The 16,933-nt window shown below is 48.3% G+C and overlaps 1 protein-coding gene across 2 annotated transcripts in view; it reads left to right on the forward strand.

Moving 5' to 3' along the window:
- Positions 1–16,933, forward strand: part of Trappc12 (trafficking protein particle complex subunit 12) — a 60,920-nt gene that overhangs the window by 10,753 nt on the left and 33,234 nt on the right. For both annotated transcript variants that reach the window (XM_042680860.1, XM_042680859.1), the window contains exons 3-5: positions 252–368; positions 14,060–14,173; positions 15,119–15,257. In XM_042680860.1, coding sequence (XP_042536794.1) covers positions 252–368; positions 14,060–14,173; positions 15,119–15,257 — 370 coding nt within the window. The remainder of the gene's footprint in view (positions 1–251; positions 369–14,059; positions 14,174–15,118; positions 15,258–16,933) is intronic.

The following is a 16,933-nucleotide window of genomic DNA, read 5'->3' on the forward strand; positions in this document are numbered from 1 at the left end:
CCTCAGAACCCTCTCCAGTGGCAGTGTCTCCCACTCGCTGGTAATCTGTGCTCTTCCTCCTTGGGACAAAGAGCAGTTCTAAAATATATACATTTATTAACAACTCAGCTCTGGCTCGTTGGTGTTTTCCTGTACTAGATCCCCCACTCTCTCCTCGCCCCTGAACTGAAAGGGACCTGAGTTATGGGTGCTGCTAGCTGAGTTTCATGAACATTGTGTTGTCCTGACATACTTCCTTTACATTCCCCCAGGGAGATGCAGTTAAAGACCTGATGCTTCGCTTCCTGGGCGAGAAGGCAGCAGCCAGGAGGCAGGTCCTGAACGCCGGCTCGGTAGAGCAGTCTTTCGTGGGCCTCAAGCAGCTAATTGTAAGTAACAGGGAACCTGGCTTCTAGCCTACCTTTGTAATGACTGAATGCATCAACAGAACTCTTGAACATAGCTAAAATGCACAGGATTACATGCCAGTCCTGTTCTGCAGAAAGTATTGTGTAAACACACTGATCATCTTAAATCCAATGAACTAAAAAGCCACTACTTTAAATGATCATATGTCTACGCGTGTACTAAGATCCAGCTTGCTCCATCAAATACAACAAATACAGATGAACTGGGTGGGAGGGGGAGTTACTTGTCTCCACATATTTCCCTGGTCTCAAACTTAAGACTCAAGAGTTCTTCCCACCTCCACCCCCCAAGTAGCTGGGACTTTAGACATCCACTACTTTTCCAGTTTTATATTATAGAAAATGCCTGGAGCTGGGATGGTGGTTTAGTAGTAGAGTGCTTGCCTTGCATGCATGAGGCCCTGGGTTGGATTCCTCAGCACCACATAAGCAGAAAAGGCCAGATGTGATGCTGTGGCTCAAGTGGTAGAGCACTAGCCTTGAGCTGAAGAGCTGAGGGACAGCGCCCAGACCCAGAGTTCAAGCCCCACGACCAGCCAAAAAAAAAAGAAAAAGAAGATGCCTTACATTATGATTCTGCTACTTGAGCCTCCAGTGCAGCAGGGGCTTTTTGTTTTTGTTTTGGGGGCTTCAGGGGTTTGTTGTAGAGGGGGCTCATTAATTGGAAGTTAACATCTCAGACTTTTCTGGAAAGGCTGTTTTTGAAGCACAGTCTCAGCCTCCTGAGAAGCCAAGATTACAGGTATGAGCCACGGCACCTGGTTTAGGAAAGAGCTCTGGATATGTCAGTGTTGTACCGCGTAATTGTGGGGGATCATCATCATAGCCTGCCACCTCGTGACTCCGTGAGCCTTCTGTGGAGAAAAGTCCAGGTCTGCCATTAGTTACTGGGGTGATCTTGGTTGCTTTTTCTAAGTTGTAGGAAGGACATTTATTTAAATGTAGAGACTTTTCTTACCAAACTGTCGTGAGAACCCTACATGTCCTGCACAATAATAAGGTCTTTCTAAGATTTCTTCCACAGAACTTGAAGTATCATATGGCATCCTTTAATCCTTATTTTAAAAATAATTCCATCACTGAACTTTTCTGACATCCAACACTGAAAATAGAAGAAGAACAAGGAGGTGGGAAATGGAGACAAAAATAGCAAAACACATACTGAGAAAATAAGTAACTGTAATTTCAAACCACAGGCAACATGGGATTCAAAGAAGTTGCTTAGCTCTCACAGGTGCCTAGATTATGTCTGTGGGGGGAGGAGATGTCATCCTAACCCCTGCCTGGCTTTGGTCTTCTGCCCAACCTCCCTGGAGCGGCTGCCCACAGGCAGACACCGTGCGCTGGGCCAGCATCCTCTCCTCTCTGGCTGTGCTTGGTGGTAACAAGCCCCACCACAGGAGTGAAATGACCACTGTCCTGTGCTGAGAAGAGTCAGAAAAGAGGAAAGTTGAAGCAGGTCCTGCTCACCTGTCCAGCAGCAAAATGAAGGCAGTGGTGGCCATCGTCACTTAATCCTCTCATACCTGTCGGGTTGAGAACAAACGGCAGCTAGGCCGCAGCACACCAAAGCTAGTAAACGAGAAGCAGTGCAGGCAGACACCTGTGTGAGTCAGAATGAGAATTGTGGGTTTGAACGCAGAACCAGTGGCTCCCAATCATTTCATCCTAGCTACTCAGGAAGTTGCGACCTGGGAGGTCACAGTGCTAAGCCAGAATAGGTATGTGCGTGCACACACACACACATACACACACAAACACACAGAATTTGAGAGACTGCTTCTTCAGTGAACCAGCAAAATGTCAGAATAGAGGCATAACTCAAGTCGTAGAGTGACATAAGCAGGCATGCTGAGCGAGAGCAAAGAACTTCAAGTTCAATCCCTTGGTGTTAAAACCACATAGTTACATAGAACAATTTTAGAATCAGAATGGTAGCACATAATTGTAAATCAAACTTCTAGAAGGACAGGCAGGATTATAAGTTTGAAGCCATCCTGGGCTATATAAAGATAGACACTGTCTCAGAAACCAGAAGAAAAAATATCTGGAGATACAGCTTAGGTTGAAGCACTTTACATCATGCCTAAGACCCTGAGTTTCAATCCCTGCGCTACAAAAAAAAAAGAGAAAGGGGGCTGGGAAGGTGGCTCAGTGGGAGAGCGCTTGCCTTGCATGCATGAGTCCCTGGGTTCAATTCCCCAGCACCACATAAATTTAAAAAAAGAGAGAGAAAAAATAATAAAACAATCTCTTAAAAAAAAAAAGAGAGAGAGAGAGAGAGAAAGGTTGGGAGAGAGAGGAGCCAGAGAGAAGGGATACGGGTTATTACAACAAGAATGAACTAGCCAAACAGTGGTACTACTTCCTTGGATAATTCAGTGGGAAAATTATCTCAAAATCAATTTCTTTTCATTTTATCAAATAGCATTGACTTAATGACTGAGGATAGAGGAGTATTTCTTAAACAGGGTACAGAAAACTAGGCCTCAGGGTTGCAGCATAGCTCAGGCAGGAAACATGCATAGCATGGGCGAGGGCATACATTTAATCCTCAAACGTGCATGTTTAAAATTTTTTAAACATGTTTTAAGCTGTGTGCTGGTGGCTCACAGCTGTACTCCTAGTTAATCAGGAGGCTGAGATCTGAGGATTGTGGTTTGAAGCCAGTCCAGTCAGTGCAGGAAAGTCTGTAAGACTCATCTCTGACTAACCACCAAAAAACCAGAGGTGGAGTTGTGACTCAAGTAGTCAAGAGCCAACCTTGAGCAGCAAACTCAGGGACAGCTATGCATTCAAGCCCAAGACCAAAAAGACATAAATAGGCAGTGCATGGAGACCAGACAGCCAGTAAATAAGGAGCAAATGCTCAGACTCACCAGGGATCTCAGGCATTTCATACCCCCAACCCATGAGAAGAAGTGAATGTTCTATCCCGACCTCTGGGATCATAAGGGCTCCCCCCAACACCACCATCACACCAGACATGGTGAGGATTTCATACTTTTAATTAGGGATTGTGAGGGTTTCATACCTCCCAACCTACTAGGGATCGTGAAGGTTTCACACCTCCCCGCTGGTAGGGATCGTGAGGGTTTTGTATCTCCATACTGTGTGCATTGTTGGTGAGAAGGTAAATTGACATAGCTTCTTTGCAGACAATTTAACATCAGGTAATGAAATGAATCTTTTGTATAACTTTGATACGACAATCCCATTTGTAACTATATACTTAAAAAAGAAACACCCATCTGTATAAAACGTGCTTAAAAAATGTTTATTGCATATTCTACTAGACAAAGGCTTTATTAAACTGTAATAACCAACAACAACAAAAGAAGATTATGTTATATACACTCAGTCAAGTACTTTGGGGTGATTGAAATAAATGAATGACAGCCACATTCATCAATATTGATAAATTTCAAATATAATAGTGAGTAAAAAAAGCAAATTACACAAGGCTGCTTCCAGTGTGGCAGCTTTTACAGATGTTTGAAACCATCTGGAGAATACCTTCACCATGATTCCAAAGTCCAGGAAGACTCTTAACGACTAAAAGTGGTTTCTGTCATCAGAGTCTGACCTGAGCAGTTCCTCTGGCACCTGTCCAGATTACCCACATACTTGTCCCATGCCCACCTCTCATCTGCAGTGTGGCCCCGAGGATCGCTGTCCCTTGCTGGCTGTTGCCTTACAAAGACCCCTCTTTCATAGGCATCTTTGGGAACTCCGTGACAGGGCAGTGTCCCACGTACTGCCTGTCCCAGAGGATCTGCTGGCAGACCCCCCCCCCCCACCCCCCCCCCCCACCCTGTTGATAGGAAGAACTTCTTTGCACCAGAAATGTCTTCAGAATGCAGAGCACACTTGACCTGTCAACCAAATGTGTATTTTGTATTCTCCTTAAGGAAATACATTATTTGGGGAAGTATAAATCCAGAATAATACTGCCGTAATACTTGGATGTATGTATACTACATTGATCACATCTGCGTTCTTTTAATTGTGACATTAGGAAAATCACCCCACCTGTTGGCTGTCCTACCAGCTGATGCTCAACCCAGATATTCATCCAAATCTAACCTCCAGATAGGTGATACAGGCTTAGTCATCTTGGTCCTAAACTCCAGTTCCAGGTCCAAGTCTGATCCTTTACATCCTGCAGCCTTGCTGCCCCGAGGTCTCCCTAGAAATGAGGGGACCAGGCTACGGATGCCTGATGCAGGCTGTCTTTGTTATCACTTGCCACAAGAATTGGGTCAACTTCTAGAAAAGTGCTTCTTGGGCTGGGAAGGTGGCGCAGTGGTAGAGCGCTTGCCCCACATGCATGAGGCCCTGGGTTCAATTTCTCAGCACCACATAAACAGAAAAAATAAAGCTGGAAGTAGCTCTATGGCTTAAGTGGTAGAGCGCTAGCCTTGAGCTCAAGAGCTGAGAGACAGCGCCCATCCCAGAGTTCAAGCCCCATGACAGAAAAAAAAAAAGCTTCTTGGGTTAGTATAAATTGGTTCAGATCTTACTGCAATGCTATTTATAGGCTAAAATTCATCAGAAGATTGCCTAGCCAAATAGTGCACTTAGTCAATAGCAGCAATTATCTACATAGATCTTTTATATCAGGTATCCAGGGAACATTACATTGGAAGAGCCTCATAGGAGCATAAACATTTTCTCTTCATCTATGAAAAAAGCCATTTTTAAGAGAATTTACATTTACTTACTAAATAAGAGGATACAGTTTTGATTCATTGTTAGTAGTGTACTACTTTGAGATTGAAAAACACAGTATATGAAATCATAGCAGGGCTGTAGGCTTTTATATGAGTTATTTTGTCTATTTAATTGTGGAGCACGTCGTATTTGCAGAAAGTCGCCGCAAATAATTTTGTTACATATTCAAGTGTTTTATTGGTGGTATGTTCCTGTACACGGGGAATATAATGAGCCGGGACCTTTATTGTGCACGATTTCTTGTTTGTTTCAAAATTACATAAATACCTATATACAGATTTCCTCATTTTCTCATCTATATGATTTTACACCTGTGCACATTCTGATGCTTTGAGGTCAGCCAAATCGTTTTTAAAAAAACAACCCAAGTTGTTCCTAGGAAGCTGTGCTGGCAGCAGAAACCAGCCTCTACAGACTCCATGTCTGCCACGGCCACCCTGGGTCTCCATGGGACCAGTTCCAGGACCGTGAGGACTCCAAACTCTGAGGTAGTCAAGTCCCTCGTACCCTCATATAAAGTGTTGTCTGTAGCATACTGAGCCATGTCTGATCTGGTGTACTTGTGAACAGTGGTACTGTGTGGTTTAGAACAACATGACACAAAGACAGAGCCTGCCCAGGTCCCGCCACCATTGCTCGGACCCAGGCATGCAGAACCTGCAAGTGCAGAAGGTTGACCGTGAGTCCTGTCTGCTGTTCTTCAGGACCATCGAGCTTCCTTTAGCTGTCATATTTAGTACTTGGTAAAGCTCCGCACTTTAGCAGGCGTGACTGGTACTGCTGCGTGCTGAGCACTGCCCCAGGTGGCAGGGTCCCTGGGCATCCTTGCAGTGTGAGACGGGTGTGCGTGTGCCATTTTCAGAGGCCAGCGAGAGAAAGCATCCTGTGGGAGGATGACCCGCCCCTTCCCTCACAAACCTGTGCCTGATCTTACAAACAGTGGGGTTTGCTTGAGAAAAAATGAAGGGAATTGTCCTTTAACTTTGAGTGTGTGTGTTGATACAGACATACATGCTGTGTGTATGTGTGTGTGTATACTATACGTGGTATGTACATCTATGAAAATGAGTACTACGTGCAGATCTCTCTTAAGACATGTTCCCCATATTAAAGAGTCTTTAAGTTGCAGCTTTTTTGTGTATGCACCAGTACTGGGATTGAACTCAAGGCCTCACACTCTCACTTAGTTTTTATGTTCAAGGCTGTACCACTTAAGCAGTTCTTCCACTTCCATAGTTTGCTGTTTAATTGGAAATAAGAGGGGTGTTTTTGTTTTTGTTTTTGTTTTTTGTCAGGCGTGGATGGAGCTTGAACTCTGGGCCTGGGCACTGTCCCTCAGCTCTTCAGCTCACAGCATCACTTGCAGTTTTCTGAGTGGTTTATTGGAAATAGAGTCTCATGGACTTTTCTTCCCTGGGCTGGCTTTGAGCCTATATCCTCAGATCTCAGCCTTCTGAGTAGCTAGGATGACAGATGTGAACCCACCCACACCTGGCTGAGATAAGAGTCTTACCGATTTCTCTGCCCATACTGACTTCTGAGATCCTCAGATCTCAATCTCCTGAGTAGCTAGGTGTGTTGGCCTGAGCAATCAGCACCTGGCTTAAGTTAAAAACATTTTAATAGCCTCATAGTCTGAAGCCAGAATAAACAACCTTGGGATGAACCATTGCCACATATGTAATGCTTTCTTTAGGATAAGTCTCAGAAGGCGAAAAGTACTTAAGTCAGAGTATGTTACATGAATGAACTTGATTCACTGTCTTCTCTGCTCAGAGAACTTTTGAAACTTTTCTGGTTTCTTGCGCTAACAAAGGCATTTGCTTTTTTACACTTTGTGATTCTTTGCTTGTATGATTAAACCTACTATTTTTTGTTGTTTTGTGAATTTACTGTTAGTCCACTTTTTTTTTTTTTTTTGTCAGTCTTGGGGCTTGAACTATCTCTTCAGCTCAAAGCAAGCATTCTACCATTTGAGCCACAGCACCACTTCCATTTTAATGGTGGTTAATTGGAGATAAGAATCTCACAGATGTTCCTGCCCAGGCTGGCTTTGAACCGTGATCCTCAGATCTCAGCCTCCTGAGTAGCTAGGGTGACAGGTGTGAGCCACTGACGCTTGGCCTAGTCTACCTTTTTATTTATTTATTTTTTTTATTTTTTATTTTTGGGGGGGTCCGGTCGTGGGGCCTGAACTCTGGGCCTGGGAGCTGTCCCTCAGCTCTTCAGCTCAAGGCTAGCGCTCTACCACTTGAGCCACAGTACCACTTCTGGCTTTTTTCTTTTTGCTTATGTGGTGCTGGGGAATCGAACCCAGGGCCTCATGCATGCAAGGCAAGTGCTCTACCACTGAGCCACCTTCCCAGCCCTAGTCTACCTTTTTGATGTCTGTGCATACTAAGTACTGCAGTAAAGATATTTCAAAGTTAAAGACAAAGCACTCAGCCAGACCTCCTTCCCCAGGAGCTACTGAGGTGAGGAAAAATCTTAGTCCAAACTCATATTAACTTCAAGAGCAAGTGCCTGCTAAGGAGTAGGATTCTGTCCTGTGGTATTCATCTGAAGGGAGTCCTCTGACCACTGGTGTCCAGGAACCAAATTGATATCACCAGGAACCAGATCCCATCCTTGGAGATGGCACAGCCATAGTGAGCGGATGAAGAGCCCAGAGGGTTTGCCTGAGTCCAGAAGGTGATCTTGGCTCTGAGTCTACACCATCACCTGACTGGTGGGCTGAAGGAGTAACTGTGCACAGGCGTGCAGCTGAAGGTCTGACTGACACGCTGGAGGAGTAACTGTGCACAGGCGTGCAGCTGAGGGCCTGACTGACACGCTGGAGGAGTAACGGTGCACAGGCGTGCAGCTGAAGGTCTGACTGACACGCTGGAGGAGTAACTGTGCACAGGCGTGCAGCTGAGGGCCTGACTGACACGCTGGAGGAGTAACCGTGCGCAGGCGTGCAGCTGAAGGCCTGACTGACACGCTGGAGGAGTAACGGTGCGTAGGCCTGCAGCTGAGGGCCTTAAGGGGCTGGAGACCACTGCAGACTGTGGTCCTTTTCTCTGGAGTGGCCAGCAGGAAACTCAGAGAGACCTGGGAATGTGACTTTGTTTGATTCCTCAGTACCACATAAGCAGAAAGAGCCAGAAGTAGTGCTGTGGCTTAAGTGGGAGAGCATTAGCCTTGAGCAAAAGAAGCTCAAGGACAGCACCCAGGCCCTGAGTTTGAGCTCCAGGACTGGCAAAAAATAAAAAATATCAATAATCAAATTTGGAAGTAGCACTGTGGCTCAAGTGGTAGAGCACTAATCTAGAGCACAAAGAGGCTCAGGGATAGAGCCCAGGCCCTGAGTTCAAGCCCCAGGAATGGCAGGAAAGGAAGGAAGCAAGCAAGCTAGCTAGCTAGCTAGCTCGGACTTTCAGACTTGCTCGATACCAGTGATAACTGCTATAATCCTCACTACTCAGAATGGTGAGAGCTGAAGATTGCGGTTCAAACTGGCCCAGTTAAGAAAGTCTGTGGCACTCTAGCCCCAGTTAAACACTCAAATAGTCAAAAGTGGAGCTGTGGCTCAAGTGGTAGAGTGCCGGCCTTGAGCAGAAAAGCTCGGGGTTTATTGGACAACATCAGAGAAAGATGGTCCCTCTGTCAAGACACGAAGGGAATTCTCGATACCTTCAATGTAACAGGCACCATGCTGTAGATGTGCCCATGTGTACATTCAACAAATGGGCTATAAGTACCTCCTGTTGGGCAAAGGGTTCAAGGGCAAAGTGGTAAACGAACTCTTTAATTGTTGGATCTAGCGAGGAAGACAGGCCCTGAGTTTAAGACTCAAGACCAGCACAAAAAAAAAAAAAAAAAAAAATGGAAAAGAAAAGAAAGAAAGAAACTCAGAGGTGAAACTGTTTTGCATAATTGGTACAATTGCATTTTCTGACGTCTCTGTAGCCTCGGGCAGCCATGTGCTCATGGCCTGATGAAAGCAAGCCTCATCCAGGGGTCGAGGGAGCTGCCCAGAGCAGCCAAGAGGCCCGGCCTGGCTGTGCCCACAGGAGCTGTACAGTGCAAGTAGGGAAAGGACACTAGACTGCAGCCCACACTTGGCACATCCTGACGGCGTCCATCTGCCCTACGCAGAGCGTCCTGTCACACCATGGACACCAAAGACCTTCTGTGGAGCACACCTCGGGGCTCCTGGTGGACATAGTCGTCACTGCTATTCTGTTCTTAAACCTCACAACAACCCTTTATTTGCACACCTGGCCTTTGAACTCTGTCTAGCCATGGAGCTTCTCCATTCTGTCGTGTTTCTTTTTTTTTTTCTTTTTTTAAGAAGTTTTTTATTGTGAAAATACTGTACAGAGGGGTTACAGTTACATGAGCAAGGTAATGAGTACATTTCCTGTCCAGCACCGTTGCCTCCTCCTTTGTTTTTCCCCTACCATCCTTCCCTCCCACCTCACACCTACACTCTCCCTGCCCCCAGCCTAAATTGTAAAGTTCGTTTTTCAACATAGTGTCTTGTACGTCTCATCGTTGCAATGGGTCCACCTGTATCCCTATTTAAACATTTAGTTTTTTAAACCTTCCCCTCCCCAAATTATACCAACATCCAATAAAGTGAAAACGGGTTATACCATGGGGAAGGAACATACAAAGCAACAAAAAAAAATCACATGGTACCTGATAAATACGTTAGAAGCAATAGCTGTATCGTTCCAATTTTAGTATATGTGCTGCCGAAGCGCGCACTGTCCTGTTTCGTTTGTGGTAGGCACCGTCCACATGGGAGTCCATCCTTGGTTCAGGAGATGTGATTTGTGTTTCTTTCATCCTGGGATGGCTGGGGCAGTGTGAAGTGGTGGGTGCAGGGCGCCCTCAGCTCTCCCAGAATGGTGTCCTGGCGGCCCCAGGCCTGCAGAGCTTCTGGAAAGCTGGCACTTCTTCTGGCATCCAAGGTGGAGAGCTGCCTTGCGAGCTGAGCCCAGCTGCGCCACGCAGCCAGCATCCAACGCTGTCTTCCAAGAGCATCTGTAGAATACAAGGAAGCTGTGAGTGAAGGCAAGAACACAGAGCAACCTGTGTTTGAATAAGGGTTACAAGGACACAGAAGCATGAGGACATCCTTGTTCAAAGACGGCATTCTCACTCAGTTTTGCACCTCCCACCTCCGTGAGTCCTACAGTGCGGGCAAGGGGCAGGAGCCAGGGTGTGGGCGGTAGCCATGACTGTGTGGGCGGCTCTCCTGAAGGCAACGGTGTGTGTTCACGAGGTGCATTGCCTCAGATCCCACAGGCTTGCCTGCCGCTTCTCCTGCATTCCTGGTGCTAATAATGATAATGCTCCTTTGCCCAGATCAGAACTTGGACTTCCCAGAAAATTAATAAAAAATACTTTACCTCCCAAGTATGTAATAGAAATGAAAGATGTTTGTCTCCTCTCTCACTCCCATTCCATTCTTGTGCTAAGTCAAGACCTTGTTTCTTTGCATTATTCACTAATTCAGCTCAGTGGGGTTTTCTGTCCTCAGAATACACACTAAAGAATTAGAAAACTGTCCCGCACCTGCCTTGCACCTGCCAGTACTGTCCTGCACCTGCCCTGCAGCAGTTGCTCCGCGGCTATCTGAGCCTGTCACCCACTGCTCAGTTCCCAGGACCAGCCTTTTCAACACCACCCCCACCCCCGCTGCACCCCCGGCTCAGTCACAGTTTGCTGTGTGCTCTGCTCCCTCATCAGAAAGTCTCTTCTGAGTCCACAGACAGGGGCCACAGTCTCTGTGGCTTGTGTGCGTTTCCACCATAGTGCCCACACCCACCACCCCTGCATAAGGTGCGGTCTTTGGTCCATAGGCATCTCTGATTCATCTTGCAAGACGCCACCCCAGTGCTGCCAGCCTGATGGTTTCTTTGCCAGACAAGTGATATTGCTGTCATAAATGTGTGATCATGGACAGGTGTGCGTGCCTGAGCACACATGTGTCTTGATACACTTACCCAGAGTGTCTTGCGATTTCTGCGCTCTTGGTAAGTGCCCCCAGTAGGCAAGGCCAGCACACTTGGCCAGGCCCTAGGAGGGGGCCGGCGAGCGGCTGTGCTGGTGGTGGATCAGACAGACACAGATGCAGAGCTGCTCCAGACTTGGCAGAAGGTCTTTCCTGCTCTTCACCATTTGCAATTCAAAGAGAATATATACATAGCCACTTGTGCTGCATAAAGTGATTATTGCATCAAATTTAGACTAGAGAAAGCATTTGGAGATCATTTCAGCAAATTATCTCAGTGACTCTAAAAATATTTCTGATCTGTCCACCAGAACATAAGAGTACGTATTACTTGAAGCTGTTTTACCGTAATTTGGACAGTTGGGAGGAATGTGGCATATTTTCATCTTCATAGTTGACCACTGGCTCTCAAAGTTGCTTGCATGGCTGCAAAGACAGACTCACTGCAGTACCCAGTCCGGGGGCTGTTCTAGCCGTTGAAGACCTGACTGCATTGGGAATACGCTGTTTCTTCACCCAAAGGGAGGAAAGCCATGGGAAGTATTTTGAGAAACGACATTGAGTCGTCTACGTTTGCAGCTGGCTGGCCGGCACTGTGGACTGCCCGCTGCCAGGCCGCGGAGGATCACGTGGAAGAGGAGTGCTGAGGAGCGCGTCAGGCCGTGAGAGCCTCAGCACCCGTGCGAGAGGCTCACGTCCAGAGACCACCAGGGTGCTGGCGAGGACGTGGAGCAAAGGAACTCCCGTTGCTGCAGGTGGGAATGCAAACCGGGACAGCCACTCTGGCAAGCAGCCAGCCTGTCCTTGTAAAACAACCCAGCAGTGAAACTACCACACACACACCCGCCAGGAGGTGCCCCGTTGAATTGAACAATGAGGGGCACACAACACTGCACACAGGCATCTACAGCACCTTGTTCAGAATGCCCAAAACCAGTGGACCCAAGATGGCCTTCCGTGAGTGAGTCAAAAGACCAGTGCACGTGTGTTCAGTGGAATGGTATTCAGCACAGAAAGAAAGAAGCTGGCTCTCTGGGGAACCACTGGAGAGCTGGGCTGGGCAGCCCAGAGACGGTGCCGGTTGGCACAGAGTCCAGGCCATCCTGCAGTCAGGGAGAAGAGGAAAGGTTCTCCCGCAGGGCGCTGCCACCCGCCTGCCTGGCAGCGTTATGAAGGACATCACACTGAGGCTGGAGCACACGATAGGTGCCTCATGGGGCCTCGTCCAGTAATGTCCACCATTGCTTGGCACCGGGCTCAGCACCCGCGCGTAGGACACCTGACTCCATCCTCACCCCCGAGAGGCAGGGTCCGGGTCCCAGATCTGTAAGCTCAGCCACGCTCAGACCCTGCACTAACTCATGCAGAGCCCCGCTGCGCGGAGGGGCGAGCTCACATGCAGAAAGGGTGCGTGCTCTCCCCTCACGTTTCAGACTCGTGAAGCCCCTCAGGGTGAGTCTGGGCTCTGCCTGGCCTGAAGTCCAGAATTTTCTTTCTTCTCGTGTGTGTGTGTGTGTGTGCCTGCCTGTCTCTCTCTCTCCCGTTCCCTCCTCCCTCCCTTTCTCTTTCCCTCCCTCCCTCTCTCCTTCGTTTCCCCACTGTGTCACAGCCGTGTCTCCCTCTCTCTTCATTTGTGTCCTAGTCACCCACCTGGGTTTGCTGTGTCGCTCAAAACCTACCTGTCCTAAGGAAACTCCAGGGACCTGCAGCTGCCCTCTCCCCCACCTTTTCCCACCCCATCTGAGGTTGCCTGGCCACCCAGCCTCAAGGCACCCTAAACTTACTGTTCAAGAAACACTTGGTATATACCTTTGCTCGCTAGATCCAACAATTAAAGAGTTCGTTTATCACTTTGCCCTTGAACCCTTTGCCCAACAGGAGGTACTTACAGCCCATTTGTTGAATGTACACATGGGCACATCTACAGCATGGTGCCTGTTACATTGAAGGTATGGAGAATTCCCTTTGTGTCTTGACAGAGGGACCATCTTTCTCTGATGTTGTCCATTTGGCTGCCTGGCTGCCCTCTTCCTGTAGAGGGCAACGTTTGTCGGTGGCCACCACCATCCCATGGTTCCAGTAATGTAGTGTAGTATGATGGGGTAAACTGATGTGTGACAGGAACGTTGATGGCATTCTTGAGTCACTGTATTCATAGTGACAAAATGAAATTGTTGAAAATATAGTCCATTCTATATCTTTTTTTTTTTTTGGTCGGTCATGGGGCTTGAACTGTAGGCCTGGGTGCTATCCCTCAGCTCTTCAGCTCAAGGCTAGCGCTCTATCACTTGAGCCACAGAGCCACTTCCAGCCTTTTCTGGTGCTGAAGAATCAAACCCACTGCCTCATGCATGGGAGGCAAGCACTTTACCACTGAGCCACCTTCCCAGCCCCCATTCTGTATCTTACAGATATGAATAAATATTTCTAACATAGCATAAAATTAAATTATTGAATTTAAATTCACAGAAATCACAAGATAGGGGCTGGGAAGGTGGCTCAGTGCTAGAGTGCTTCCCTTACATGCATGAGGTACCTTGGGTTTGATTCCTCAGCACCACATAAGCAGGAAAGGCCGGAAGTGGTGCTGTAGCTCAAGTGGTAGAGCGCTAGCCTTTAGCTGAAGAGCTGCAGGACAGCGCCCAGGCCAGAGTCTAAGCCCCATGACGGACAAAAAAAAGAAATCACAAGATAGAGCTGTCTTGTATAGATTGGGCCAAGGAAAGCTTTTCAGTAAGAACTCTCCTCCCCATGTTCAACCAGTTGTTAAATTTTGATGTCCTCAGATTTGATTGTCTCAAATGGCTCTCCATATTGGACAGCCACCAACCAGCCTTACCCGAGGCTGAGTGGAGCTTCTTCCAGCAAAGTGACACATGCATGCGGTTCTGTGTCCTGTTCTGTCTTACAGAGCTGCAAAAACTGGAGGGCAGCTGTGGACCTGTGCGGACGCCTCCTCACAGCCCACGGCCAAGGCTACGGCAAGAGCGGGCTGCCCACCAGCCACACCACCGACTCCCTCCAGGTGAGCCCCCCACTTGCTGCGCTGTCGTTTGGCTTCTCAGCCTCTGCTCTGGGAGACTGTTCGACTCTGCTTCTGGGAATGGAAGGTCTTAGGTCTGGCATCCACAGCAGGCGTGTCTGGATGGCTTAAAGAATGAATGGTATGAGTCTAGGTATTGTTGAAATGCCAAGAGTTCCTTTTGTAAGTCTGTATACTGTGCCATTCAGTGTGTGTACCTACTTTGTCTTCTGTACACATTGATGAGCACATTAGCCTTGTTTTCTTGTCAGTACAGAGACTGACGTGAGTCATTTCTGAAGCACTGTTCAGTTCCCAAAGTGGCTGTATGCATGGGCCCTGGAGAGCTCACAGGCACACAGCTCAAGGACTGCCCTCCCTGGGTCCATGTCCACCTGTCTGTCCCCTGGGCCTGCAGACCCGCCCAAGCCATCTCCAGCACAACTCGTTCATCTTCCAAGCAAGACTGTAGGGCCATTGATCGCATTGATGGTTATGTTGCCATGAGCAGAGCTCCTGGATTGGTTGAATTTCAAGTCCCACCTGCAGTTGCCATGGCAGGCCCAGCAGGATGATAGCGCGAGCCTTTCACGTGGGCCTTACACACAGGCCACGTTCCCCACCCCCGATCGACACCTCCTGGGCCCTCTCCCCCTCGGCTCTGCAGTCATTGCCCAGCCCACTCTGACATCCTCCTTCCAGCGGGCTGGGTTGTTTTTCCAGCTCTTGTGAAGCTTCGCACACGTACCCTGCTCACCGAGTGTGGCTGATTGAATTGAATCGTTCACATTGATGTTTCTGAGCTCCAGTGCTTTTATAAACATGTAACTATGCAAAGTGCAAAGAGGGAAAGAGAGCTTAGCCCCTGCCTTGGGCGCTGGCAATCAGGCTAATAAGGAAGAGGGAGCTGCTGACTTGATGCATTGTTCCTGTTGTCTCGCGTTTCAGCTGTGGTTTGTGAGGCTGGCACTGCTGGTGAAGTTAGGCCTTTTCCAGAATGCTGAAGTGGAATTGGAGCCCTTTGGAAATCTGGACCAACCAGACCTTTATTACGAATACTACCCGCATGTGTATCCAGGACGCAGGGGTAAGACAGTGGTCCTTAATGTCTGCGTAATGCCATGTGTTTGCCCTGTTTTTCTGTCGCTCAGGTGTAATTAGGTATCTTCAGTTTTTCTCATTGACCCAATCCTGAAAAATCAAATGAGCAGCCCAGCCACGATCCTGAACTCGCAGAGTGAGCGCACTCGGCTTTGCAGCCACGTGCCCTGCCGGTGCTCACACACACCTCCCGGGTCCACACAGCAGCCACCTCAGGCGTGTGCCAGGGCAGGCAAGGTGGTGGCTGCAGGGCCTGGACACTGGGCATCGGGCTTTTCCCGCTGGGGCCTAAGTAAAAGCTGCTCTTTGATGCACACGCACTCCTGCGAATGAAGGGACACCCGTCCTTTCCACGTGGAGCACAGGTGAGAGGTCTCCCCCAGTCTCTGTTCTTAATACATTTAACACATTTCATTGTGGCCCTCCAGTCACAATCACTGTTTGGAAACACGGGGCCATGGCACAAACCTGTTCTAGACGGAAGCCAGAAATAAGGCTGCAGAGAGGAAAAGACACACTATAGAAGCCCTTGTGGCCTTGAAGTGGAGGACTGACCTTACCGAGAAACCTGAGCCCTCTTGTGTTCTTTAGCAGAAAACTGACGTGGGAGGAAATCTCTTGAGAGGCAATGTGAGCAGTTATTTGAAGCTAGGCCCTCGCCCTCCCCTCCCGCCCTCCCCCACACTGACTTGCTGTGCTGCCTTGGGCTGGCAAATATCTCTGTGCCCACCATCCTTATTAGCAAAACAGTGGTGATCTGCACACCTCTGGGAGTGACGTGAACATTAAATTATGCCACATACACAAGTGGCTTTACAGCAGTCGGCTCAGCTATTCTGCCCTGAGTTCGTTGAGGCACAGGACATCTTTGTGTAGGGTCATCGGCAGCACTTGTTGGGCAGGCGAGACTGAGTTGAATATCTTACTTATTACCTTGACTCAGAAGTAAAAGTAAAACAGAATTCAGCTCTATTATGTGTGTTTTTTAGACTCAGGTCCCCTGTCTCTGAAGGGAGGTAGAGAAGCACGGTGAAGTCATCCCTGAATCCCTACGCTTTCCCTGTCTCGTCTCTTCCTTTTCCAAGTGGGACCGCTGGGGTAGTTGGTCTGCAGTGCTCTGATTGCAGAATCCTTTGACGTCCGGAGGCTGGGGAGCTTCGGCAGCCCTGGTACTAAATTGCTGCTACCCCTTACGGAAAAGAAAAAAGTGGTCAGGATCCGCTTATTACCTAAAATAACAAATGCAAGCAGCGGTCCTGAGCTGCTGGCTGGTGGGTTTCATGGAAGAGAACCAGCCAACCAGGGAGATTTCAGGGCAGAGAGGCTGGTGCCACCCTGGCTGGGACGGGGCTCTAGTCCTGAAGCCCCTTCCGTCAGGTCCTGAGGTTTCCATGCAGGAGGGAACAGCAGGCCTGGGAAGCAGGGTCCAGAAGCACCGCCCTGCCCACCCCACCCGCTCTTCCAAGATGGAAGAAGTGGGGTATAGACTCAGAGGTGTTTCTGAAGGTCCTAGCTTGGTGACCCCAAGTGTCGACTGCCCACACACAGCACTCAGGAAGTCTTTGGGGAAATTGGTTTTAAATCCTTTAAAGGTCAGAGGCGAGGCTCAGATGGTAGAGCACCAGCCAGTGAAGAAAAATGTCAGATGCCAAGTTTGAGTCC

Source organism: Dipodomys spectabilis, unplaced genomic scaffold, assembly GCF_019054845.1.
Source record: "Dipodomys spectabilis isolate Male_0828 unplaced genomic scaffold, ASM1905484v1 ptg000066l, whole genome shotgun sequence".
NCBI classification, from domain to species: Eukaryota; Metazoa; Chordata; class Mammalia; order Rodentia; family Heteromyidae; genus Dipodomys; species Dipodomys spectabilis.